General features: G+C 35.9%; 1 protein-coding gene and 1 long non-coding RNA gene across 2 annotated transcripts; both read left to right on the forward strand.

Moving 5' to 3' along the window:
• The first annotated feature begins 731 nt into the window (after positions 1 to 731).
• LOC141628801 (protein FAR1-RELATED SEQUENCE 5-like) lies at positions 732 to 1,169 on the forward strand. Its single transcript, XM_074441900.1, has one exon. The coding sequence runs from the start codon at positions 732 to 734 to the stop codon at positions 1,167 to 1,169; it is 438 nt and encodes a 145-aa protein (XP_074298001.1).
• Positions 1,170 to 5,199: 4,030 nt separating this feature from the next.
• Positions 5,200 to 9,165, forward strand: LOC141626271 (uncharacterized). The gene is made up of 3 exons (XR_012535872.1): positions 5,200 to 5,379; positions 5,490 to 5,581; positions 5,671 to 9,165. It is a non-coding gene; the product is annotated as an uncharacterized LOC141626271 (long non-coding RNA).
• The last annotated feature ends 3,340 nt before the right edge of the window (positions 9,166 to 12,505 follow it).

Raw genomic sequence — 12,505 nt, forward strand, 5'->3', positions numbered from 1 at the left:
TCAGTCTTAGCAGGTTGATGTATGGATCTTAAATGGGTGCTTGGAGAGATGAGTTTACCACGAGTTATGGCAGATATAGCTTCACATAGTTGATAGTAGTCTCGAGTTGTATCTTTTATATCGTCAGTTGTTTGTAATTCACTTGTAACATAACATAAACGTTCTTTTATCGACATTTGATTATTACTGATCTCGGGCAACCGAGATGGTAGCATCCTTATCTACTAGGGAAGGTTTTGTTAAGGCTACTCGGTAGATGGGGGTGTTACAGTAGTAATCTAGCAAGACTACACATTTAAGGGTGTAGTCGGATATGAGGCATGATTGGAATTGGAGGATGGTTGTAAAGTTGTTGTCGTGGTTTTTTCATGTATATTGCTTATCTTGATTATTTAGTGAACTGACCCCCGTTGTTGTTTTCTAAGACTGTGGTGATCCATTCGGGGAGGGTGAGCAGATTGTGACAGGTGATGGTTATCTTTAGCTGCGGGGACGAGGTTGGGATGTCATCACTTTGAGTCTAACTTTTGTTGTTACGGGTTTAGATTTTTTGGATTTTAATGTATTGAGATTTATACACTTTCGTTTTGGTATTCTTAGAGACGTTGTAATAGCTAAGCGTTATACTTTAATAAATGTTTCTGAATGGTTACTTTTGATATACTAACCTCGGGCAACCGAGATGGTAGCAGCTTCACATGCTAGGGTGGTCCTTGGTAAGGCACCTTGGTATGTGGGGGTGTTACAACAACAATGTCGGTGCTACTAAGGTTGATTTCAAAAACTTTGTCAGGGACATAAAGTCCTGCATTGGTGATTATGATGCGCAAATGTTCATTGAAAATCTTATTAGGAAGAAAGGAACATGTAGTTCATTCTACTTTGATTTTCAACTGGATGAAAAAAACAGACTGGCTGCAGTGTTTTGGGCAGATGTGATAAGCATAAAGAACTACTTGCTGTTTGGCGAGGTGTTATCGACAGGTGCTACTTATGGAACGAACACGTATGACATGTTGTTTGTGCCTTTCACGAAAGTCGATCATCACAAAAGGTGCATAAGCTTTGGAGCTGCGTTGTTAGCTGGTGAGGGTCTCGAGTGTTACACATGGCTTTTCAATACATTTTTGGAAGCAATGGGAGGGCACCACCAATCATCATCATCATAATTACTGATCAGGACAAATCGATGAAGTTAGTAATCCCACAAATGTTTAAGGAATCAACGCACAGACTATGCATGTGGCACATAATGAAGAAGCTAAGGGGAAAAGTCAGTTATCAACTGTTTCAAGATGAGGATTTTAAGAGGAAACTTAATAGGTGTGTTTGGAACAACTATCTTGAGCCTGAGGAATTGGAAGAACAATGGGGGCAAAAAATGACTGATTATGACCTTGTAGGACACGAGTGGTTTTTAGATTTGTACGATATTAGGGAATAGTGGACCCATGCCTATTTCAAAGACGTTTTCATGTCTGGGTTGATGAGGGTTACTTCGAGGTCTGAAAGTGAAAACAGTTTCTTTAATAGGTTCCTCTCAAGTCAGGTGACACTCGTTGATTTTTGGATGTGCTTTGAGAGTGCGATGGCATGAGATCCCTGAAAAAAAATCTCCTTTTCTAAATAAATAAATAATATAAAGTCGCCAGTAGGTTTTATAAAAAACATACAAAAACAAATTTAACAAAAAAGGCCCCTTTTAATCCCTGGTATGGGGACTGATCCGTCACCCCGGTCTAAACCAAAGATTGCGGATTCGGGGGTAAAGGTAGGGTCAGGGAAGATGTTTGGCACCCGAACCGCCCATTAAACTAACGGCCTCTACTATTTATTTGTAATATTATATATTTTACGAAAATTGACTAAAAATAATGTTAATTATACAAATTATATACAAGGACAAATTAACTAAGTTAGATTATATACAAACTATACAAATAAGACAATAAAATAAAGAAAACAAATAAAAGATGAAACAAAAGAGTAAAGAAAACTTATTTGATTTGGTACTCTCAGGTCTATTGGGATTTGACTATGAATAAATTTCGACTTTGTCGTTAATTATTGGCTCTTATGCGCTTATATGGAACTGGGACGATTTTATTGTATATGAATGAATTTGCAACTGGGGTAGTTTACTTGAGACGGTGTATGACTAAGTATTGAATTTGTGATTTGGTTTCGTGTGTCTCTCCTGTCTGTTTCTGTTTGTCCTCCCCTGTCTTGAATGGACACGGATGGTATTTATAATGTCATAAGATTTGTAGCTTGGTACAACTCGAATTCATAAAAGATAAGAAGAGTTTGAAAACTATTATTCCTAGTTTAGCTCTCGGTCCGTTAGTTGTGTTACTGCTACGGAATGCTTAAAACTTTGATCATGATTAAAACTTTGATCATGATAGGAATAGGATTGTCAACATAATTCTTATCCCCTTTGTCACTGACATGTCCTTTAATCGTCAAATTGCCATTTATCTAAGTTGACTTTTTGTTAATCTTCTTTGGTCATTAGGACTATGAATAGAACACAAACTATCTTCGGTCCTTTATTGTGGGCTTTGGTTATTCAATTGGGGTAATAAGGTGGCCTGCCTTATTTCTTAGCCCAATTGATAAAACGGGTAATAATTGTAAGACTCGACTATAAAATGAGATATTAAAGTTAACATGGAATATAGGCGCTTACCAGTGGTTTTATGCCATTAATTAACAAAGTGGGCTAGGTGGAAATACAAGAGCTAATGGGTGGTTTTAGGCCATTTTATACGATTTATTGAGAAATAAGCATAAAGAGCCGTTAATTATAACATTGTCAATTTTCATCTAATCATTAAGTTTAGCCTCATCATCGGGTACCTGTAAGGCTAGTAGACAACTTTGACGTATCTACAGAATCCCCAATTTGACCGAGTCTGAGTAAGACGAAGGTCAAAGTAGTCCGGTCGGGACAGATAAAGGTTAAGAAACGTACCTGGGCCTCTAATTTTACCTGTCTGGAGTAACAATCTGAAATATGCATACTGGCGCAGGGCTGGAATATGGATACTGGCTTAACAAAACTTTGTTTTACTAATCTGGAATGAAGCTGGTAAAACTTTGTTTCACCAATCTGGGAACTAGCATGACAAAAATTTGTTTCGCCGGTCTGGAATCTGGTAAAGCAAAACTTTGTTTTGCTGTTCTGGAATCTGGAAAAGCCAAACTTTGTTTAGCTGGTCTGAAATCTGGTATCTTAAAACTGGTATAGTGAAACTTTGTTTCACAAAAGAGTGAACCTGCAAAATCTGATTTCACAAGCTCGAATATGTGTCAGGGCCTGACGACCGAGGAATTCAAAATTTCATTTTGAAAAGGGATTAGAATGTAAAATATGATTTTACAAACTAGGATTTGCAAAATTTTATTTCGCAAAAAGGCAAGTTCAAAAAATTTTATTTTAAGAACTTAAATGCATATCAGGGCCTGCCGACTAATTGATTGGAAATTGCAAAATTTTATTTCGCAAAAAAAAGACAAATTCAGAAAATTTTATTTTAAGAACTCGAATGCAGGTCAGAGCCTACCGATCAATTGATTTGAAAATTGCCAAATTTTATTTCGCAAAAAATAAGTTCAGCAAACTTTATTTTAAGAACTCAAATGCATGTCAGGGCCTACCGACCAATTGATAAATTCAAAATTTTATTTCGGAAAAAAGTTAGATTTAAAAAAAACGTAAAATTTTATTTGTAAAATGATGTAAGAACGTAAAATTTGATATACGAACTCGAATTTGAAAATCGCGAAACGAAAGACGGAAAATAATTAGGTGGACCAATTTCATCCACTTAGATAACGTGGTATTTGTTCACAAAAGACTCGGACCCTGTTCTTTCTGACTTATTTTCAGCCCATTTCATTCAAATTTCTCTCTATTCGATTCGATTCAAACAGTCCACCCGGCTCGACTTTATTCGATTGATTTCAAATTTCAACTTTCGGCTTCATTCAGTTCAACTCAGCTCACCTCAGTTCAGCTCCACTAAATTCAGCCAATTTCAATTTTGTGAATCTTAAACTTAATAGTTTTTGTTAATTTTATTAATATTATATATTTATTAATATTATTAACATTATTTATTATTATTATTATTATTATTATTGTTGTTGTTGTTGTTGTTGTTGTTATTATTATTATTATTATTATTATTTATTATTATTATTAATTAATATCCTCATTATTGTTATTATTATGAATATTATAGTTATTAAAATCAATAATATTCATATTAATATAATTAATACTATTACTATTATTATTATTAATATGAATATGAATATTAATTAATTAGTTAATTAATAATATTATTAATAACATTTTTAATTTTAATATTACTATTATTAATACCTAATTATCTTTTCATATACGAACTTTAATCTTTCACATACACTTTTTCATAACGTTCTATTTTGTACCCTTTTAACCTAAAACTGAACCAAGTGAACTCTTAAATCAATATTTTTCCCTAAAACTTAATTTAATTGCTCAAATGATTTAAAACTTACAAGATGGATTCTAATTTATCAAATAATAAATTAATTTACTTTTTATCAATTATTAATATTATTTGTTGAGTTTTAATTAATCAGCCAAATTTTATTTATTTGTTAAAGATGAAATTAGGGTCTATCAATTTTTATTTATCTAATTAATTAAATTAGGATTTTTGGTGCTTCGTGATGGCTACCTAATCAGTCAAATTAGGATGATAAATGGCTAGACTTTAAACATAAATATAGCAAACCAGTGCTCCATTATTTTACCTAATTAGATTGATGGTGAATCGTGGTTCATGGTGTCTACCTAGTTAATTATTCAAATTAGTATAATTACTAGTATTATTATTATTATTATTATTACTAGTATTATTATTATTATTATTATAAGATGCGCGCAGCTTTCATTAAAAAAAATTATTAATTAATAATAATAATAATAATAATAATAATAATAATAATTATTATTATTATTATTATTATTATTATTAATTATTAATATTAATATTATTTCAGTTCAATTCAGCTCCATTCAGATTAGTTCATTCAAATTTCACTCCATTCGATTCAGATTCACTCAATTCGATTCGATTCATTCATTCGATTCGGCTCAGTTGATTCAAATTAAAAGCCGAAAGAACAGAGCCTTAGAAGAGTGAAAATCTCATGTTGCTTCTTTCATATCCGACCGACCAAACCTTTACTTTCCCTAATTGATTTTCTTTCAATCTCAACATTGTTCCTTAACAATGCTCAATCAATCGTCACTTTGAATCAATCCGATCAATTCGACTATCCATATATGGGACGAAATCAGCGCCAGTCATTGTACCGTCGGTAAGCGATCGTTCTTCATTCGGCTATCCTTTCTGCTTTTTTTTATGTCAATTGATTTTGAATTTATGATCTTTAAATGATTATCTTCAATTTTTCCATTCTTGCTCAAGCGTTCTATCCTGATTTGGGACGAGATCAGCGGTTTTGTGCCGCCATTTGAGCCCCTGATTGGTGACCGGATGACTGGTGACGGAGCACCGAAGTCAGTGCTTCCTTTTCTTTGTCGATTGATTTTGAAATTATGTCCTTTTTTATTACTCTTCGACTAAATCAAGTTGTGTGCTTGAATAGTGGACTGCATTCACATCCTTGGCTCTTGATGTGGGTTGCGCCGGTTGGCGACGGTTGACTGTTGAAGGAGCACCGTCGCATTTTGTGATTTGTGACCGGATTTCCATTCATGGTATCAAGCTCCTTTTCAAATAGTAAGCTTTTCCGTCTGAACTGATTTTTAACCGCCTCTCTTGTTTCTGTTTTTTTTACTGGTCTTGCGAATCAAGTCGTGTGCTTGATAAATATGACCAAACTGATAGCGCAATTGTTGATGATGCAAATAGTATGATGCTGATGATGTGTATGCTAATGATGATTCTAATGTACTTACGACAACAAGTACCAAGCTAATTGACAATTCACCTTTTTTTTTCTGAAATAGACTATAGAAATGTGATGTCTCCATTACTAGCCCTGCTAAGAATAAAAAATGGTGCTGATGATCCGGGAAAGGGGCGGAGTATTCTGAGTTTGAATTGGTATCCAGTTTCTGACCACGCTTTTAGTTCTTAGAAAATTCAGCTTATCGACTTCTATTAGAATCACTAACCCTGAGTAGCTATTTCTCATCGGACAAGGATAAAATTTGATACTTGGGAACCTCATATTTGATACGGATAAGGATTTTTATTAGCTCCTGGCTAATTAGGTGTTATGCCTATTGAACTACCTCCTTGTAAGTCCTTCCACATTTTGGTCACGGCTGCCTTCTAAATATAGTCAAACATATGCGCGAATGAATGTTCACTTATGGCCCTGGTCTAAGCTAAAATCCTTCACTTGGTGTTTTATGATAGCCCCATGTTACTTATGTTAGTCACAAAGAACACTTGTTTTCCCCTTCTGCTTTCTTCTCTTCTCCTTTTTTCTTTTATTTTTCGACCTAGTGTGGGTCATGATTGGGCGCCTATTTAGTTTTTTTTTTTTTGAAATTTGAGATTTATATTGTAAAATAAGATAGTGAAATTGCCAACAACTCAATTCCAAATGCATTACCCTACAAGAAATTATTATAATGTGTATGTTTCTGTTGTGTATGTTATGATATGAAAGAGAGTTGTGTATGTTTCCGTTGTTGTTATGATATAGTAACATTCTGTTGATGGGACACAGTTGCGTGAGGTTGTGGGAGTACTTGTGACCTTCTTTTAGACGAGGCATTGGTTGACATAGTAATGGTAAGTGATTTGTAGAACATGTGTTGTATTGATCTAGAAGCTGCAGGTGGTTCATAATCTCTTATTGGGACAGTGAGTGTAGGGTGTTGGGAATTAGTATCATGTTAAGCTATGGATAAGTTTTTGCGGTAAGGAAAGAAAAGAACTGAATGATTTAGTGTGAGTGTGTGTAATAATTGTGGATCGTGAGTTATGAGTATGGAGATAGGTGCATGTATAAAGGATTATGTCGTTTTGGTGGTAATAAGGAACAATTGAAGTATTGGTTATGCTAAGAATTTTGTGGTATGGGTTAGGTGGTGTGCCGAATGAATTGAGGTATGAGAGCTGTTAGAGTACGAGAGCCTTGGAAATAAGAATGGTTATAAGTGTTCAGGTTACAGGTGATTATCTTTGACATGCGGTGGTGATGAGGATAATGAGAAAGTATAGCTAAGGATCTAGTATTAGTGAGTTACGAGGACGTAACTTCGATCTTAAGAGGAGTAGGATGCGACAAAGAGAGCTTGATGGTTGTACATGTTGTGGTATAATTGGGAGTTTGAGCTTTGGTGTAGAATAAAGGATGGATTTGTATTGTGGTTGATATTGTTAAAAGGTCATGGTCGTACTTGTAGTAGTGTGATGTCTAGGAGTATGAGAATACTCCGATAGTGTTGACAATTGGGTGATGATGTTTACGAGTTCGATAGTGTTGATCGTTGGATGATGATTCTATGAGTGGGAGTAAACTTCGAGGACGAAGTTCCTTTTAAGAATGGTAGAATGTAACATTCCGTTTGATGTTTATGAGTGTCTTGATATTGGATTTTCTAGTGGATAATATGTTGTGAAACGAAGCTAGCGACGTTGGTGGATGGTGAGTTAGTGTCGACAGACTATAATGTGGTGGATACGATATCGTGAGTCATGTTGTGGAGATAGGCATAGTTGGTGGAGTTGGTGTTAAGAGTTCATGTTTTATAGGTTGGGTTTCGTTTTGAGTTCTTAGTTGCGTTGTTGTGTTTTGGTCGAGTTAGTATGTTTGTTTTGAGTATGGGTTGAACTTCGGGGACGAAGTTCTTTTTAAGGAGGGAGACCGTAATACTACGGTTTTATGTGTCTTTGGGTACTCTGTCGAGTGGGACTTACTCTGTCGAGTAAGTAGCTTTTCAGCAAAACAGTAGTCTGCCTGTAGGATACTCGATCGAGTAAGTTAGGGACTCGATCGAGTAACTCACTTACTCGATCGAATAAGTGTGTCGTACGGGATTGTTTAGCCGGGTTTTGTTAATAATGCGAGAGTAATATAAAAAGGATTCCGTCACTTTCCTTAATCACCTTTAACATTCTAAAACCTTTCAAAGAGAAGAATAACAGTTACGTACATCGCGTCCATCGCATTGTTAACAAATCCCAAGGCTTGGTTTGTCGGATTGTCTTGTTCTTTACACCGTTGTGATCATCGCATCGAGGGTAAGCTTCTTATATAATTTTTATAATGTTTTGATAAGTTTGCTTAAACCCTAATTGGGTAGAATTGGGGGATTTGAGTGTATTATGATGAGTAGATGGTAATTATGTGATTATGGGCTATAGGAGGATGATTCGTAGAGGAAAAGTTCTGATTAGCTGTTGTGATGGTCTCGTGTAATTGCTATTCCAGGTAGGGTTTCCCTACTCAGTATTTATTACATGGTTTTGTTGTTGTTGTTGTTGTTGATTCATATCGTATTGGAATTGGTATTTGATAATTGTTGTTGTATAATGTGGTTGGTTATGATTGTTTGTTTGTGGTTCTCGAGGTGCGTCCTCGGCTGAGTGGAGTCACTTGCGGGAGTGGCTTCACGCCCTTGATTCGCCTTCTGTGGAACCCGCCACAGAAGGGATGTGCACATTAATGAACATGGTTTTATCGCTCGGATGAGATGAGGGGCTTAGGTGGGAACGGCTGCGGTCCCCCACTGGCGGTGTGAAGTACTTGTTGCGATGGGTACTCTAGCAAGACTACACACTTCAGCGTGTAGTCAAATGTGTGGAGATGAGATTGAGTTGTGCTGATTGAGCTGTTTGTTTTATGTAATCAGTACTTACCCCGTTTAAATGTTTTAAAAACTGTGGTGATCTATTCGGGGGTGTTGAGCAGTTATTGAGCAGGTATGAGTTGATGCGCATGGGATAGTTGGGTTGAGTCATCACGATGCTGTTTTAAATGTCTTCGTTGTGTCAAACATTCTCTTATTTTGTTTAGTCGTTTGACAATTTTGAGAACCTTTGTATTTTCATTTATCAGTTTCGGAGTTGGTTGTATCGCTTTAAACTTTATTATTATTAAAGTACGTTTCGTTATTGTCCATTTGATTATCATTGCCTTGGGTAACCGAGATGGTAGCACTTTCATGCCTTAAGTGGTCCTGGTAAGGCACTTGAAGTATGGGGGTTTTACAAATGATCATAAGACGATGCAACACCTCACTCCATGCTCAATCCCTAGCCGTACTTCAATACCATGTACTAGATGCTCACAGGATGTCACTCAATCACACATAGAAATAGGGCAATATTAATTGTGGCACTCACCTATTTAACCTGCAGGAAATGTGCAAAAATGGCACTACGCCCACAACATAGGGTGGAGTACCCCTCCAATTCCATGCATTCAGATTATACAAGCGAGGCAAAAGGTTGTAATGGGGTTAAGGTTGAAGGGTAAGAAAGTGGCAGCGTATTTGGATAATGTGGAGTTAAATTAGCTGGTAGTCGTGCATTTTTACTTAACAAATGAATATCCAACATTAGAAACCCAACAACACTAAGTAAACATTATAAGACAATCCGAAAAGAGTTAGAATAAAATGGTGAAATGATCTTAAACTTTACAATGCGAGAGAAGCGACAAATATGCTATAAAATCACCGCTTCCCTTTTAAATCCCATTAGACACCATTTGCCTGACATTATACAAGCAAACTCTAATTCGGACACAAACCCAAAACTCAAATCAAAGGACTAAACTCTTTCTTGAGCATACTTATTGTCTCCATATTATTCCCCCTTTTTTTTCATTCATGTCTTTCTCTTTTCCTTTTTCTTTTTTACTTCTTTTTTTTCATTAGCTGAGCAAACAAATCTCAATATTACAACTCCATGCTATCAACAAGTGACTAAACTATTATACACCCTTACCCACCTTCGCAAGCAAAATAAAAAACAAAAGTACTACACATGACTTACCCGGCTAGGGTCGAAAGTTTTGGAATGTAGCTATATAATGTGGTTTAAACAAATAAAATCAGGCTAGAAAGGCTCAGACGGGCTAGAAGCAGAGGATTAATTCAAAGGGTAATAAATCAAGCTTTTTGGCCAAGTGGAGCTCAAATCATATCAAAAGAAACAAGCCTTATTATGCTAGATGATCAAATGCACAAGGGGAACGGGGGAATATGCCACACTAAAGTAAAGCGCATCCTGGAAGGAAAACTACTCACAATCCTAACAATAAAACCAGGCACGCCGGTACGCTGGTCGTGGAGGCTCTAAACCCTTTCAATTTATGTAGTTATTATGCCTAATTCATGGTGTGGTTAAGGATCTCGTGCCCTGTGAGGTGTCACGGTGTCAAGACTCATCTAGTAGCATGCAATTGCATTTGGTGGATCTACACTAAAGAGATACACACTAAAGTATTTCAAGTCTATTTTACTAGTTGAGGGTAAAAAGTAGAAAAGTGACTAATAAAAATGACATATGCTCTTTTTTTAATTTATGGAACTCAAAAGAGGACTAGGATGGTCCTATATTTTAATTAGACACCGGCAATGGAAACTACATGTCAGTTTGTATTACCTAGTCTTCCTATACCCTTTTTTTGTTCCCAAGCTAGACTGGCTATTAAATTAGGGTCTCGTTTACTCCTTCATATCCCAGATCATGACATCTTAGCTTTTAGAAAATGATTTTATTTCCTTTATAGGAGACAGGACTAGTATGGAGTAATATACTGAATGCCCATGAAAATCTTATTTGCCTAATGGTGAACGAGATCTGAATGCAAGTAATGGGCAAAGCTTTTATTTTTACAGTGTCATTGCTGTACTGAACCTATTATATGCAAATGTTGAATGCTGAATGCGTGTCCACTTGCCTAGATGTGAGACATAAGGTAATGCATGCTCTACATGAGACTTCGCCTAAGAATGAAACTTACTATGTTGAATGCATATGTCTAACTACCTAGGATGCTGAATGCTTAATGCATATGAGATCTAATACATGGCTAACAAGTGTAATGGCCTACTGATAATGCTATGTGTAGATGCGAAATAAAAGTATGGTCAGAATGCTGATGCTCCGTAACTTCCTATTTGAGACTTTGTTGTACAGGACTGATAGGATATGATATGCAGACGATATGATACTATATGCTGATGCTCGGAGGGGTGTGGTCACGTGCAAATGCTTTTTATATTTACAAGATGAATCCCGGAGTGTGTAAGGACTCAATGCAATATTTAGACCAATTTATTAATGTATATGTGTATGTAGAGGACTGACTGACAAACTAATGCACTGACAACGCACCGACACAAGATGTGAATTATGTAGATGTAAGTGATGCATGTTATTGTATCCTATCTTAACCTGAAAAATATAAACTTAGTAAATGATAAGTAGGGTCGATCCCACGGAGAGACTGGAAAACTAATTAACTATGGAGTAATATTTACAAACTAACTTACATATTCACATGCTATTAACAAATTTATGGAATTGGGGGTTCAATTGGTGATTTTAAGCAACCTAACACTAACTAATTCTATTCTAGTAAGTGAAACAAGCAACTCAATTAAGCTCATAATATTCCAGTTACATGGCGATCGTCTAGCAAATATTCAATTTAACAATAGGTTAACTGTAGAGAATTTAGCCGCTAAAAACTCCCTATATTTCCTTACTTTTAATCGGTAGCGAGCCGCTCGACTACCAATACTAACCAATTATACGCAAGTTTCAAAGTTCCGCAAATTGACTAGCCGTATTAAGAATTAGAAAGACCTCATTAACCGTATTAATTACCTAAGTGTTGTCAATAATCAGGCTATTAACACATCTAATTATACTCCCAGTCTAGTCTAGCGACATCATTGCAGTCCTAAATAAACTAGTCGCTACTCGGTTAATTAATCTAATGCCGCGCAAAATTAATCAACTAGCAATAGGTTTTTACCATCCACGATTAAAATGAGTATAATGAGAATACCATAAAACAAATATAGCTAAGACGACATTAACGATTAATAAATGAAAGATTAGTTCAACAACAAACTGAAATTAACTAGTAATTAAGATGAGAACTAATAAATTGAGTACAGAAAACCATCCCTTGTTTCGGTTGCAAACTTGCAACGCCTCCGCAAGTTAGGCCTCCTATCTTCCTCCGGGTCGGAGCCGCTCCACCCGTCGGACTGCTCCATCTTGAATTACATCATTGTCGATTCCCGTCGCCGGATTTTGGTTTTATTATATGTATACTTGCTTGTCCCAATTAAGGTACCAGCATCGGATATTTATACATAAATCCAAGTCGGAGTTTGGGTAAAATCCGGGGATAAGTTTTGCAGCAATATAAGATAGATTTTGTGAGTTGAATAAGGGAAGGGATCAAATTTGAGACAGAGTTGGAGTTCATCGCTGAG

Source organism: Silene latifolia, chromosome Y (assembly GCF_048544455.1).
Source record: "Silene latifolia isolate original U9 population chromosome Y, ASM4854445v1, whole genome shotgun sequence".
NCBI classification, from domain to species: Eukaryota; Viridiplantae; Streptophyta; class Magnoliopsida; order Caryophyllales; family Caryophyllaceae; genus Silene; species Silene latifolia.

Bases quoted from the DNA above. Each gene is read 5' to 3' on its own strand.
- LOC141628801 (XM_074441900.1), top strand. From the start codon at position 732: ATGTGGGGGTGTTACAACAACAATGTCGGTGCTACTAAGGTTGATTTC.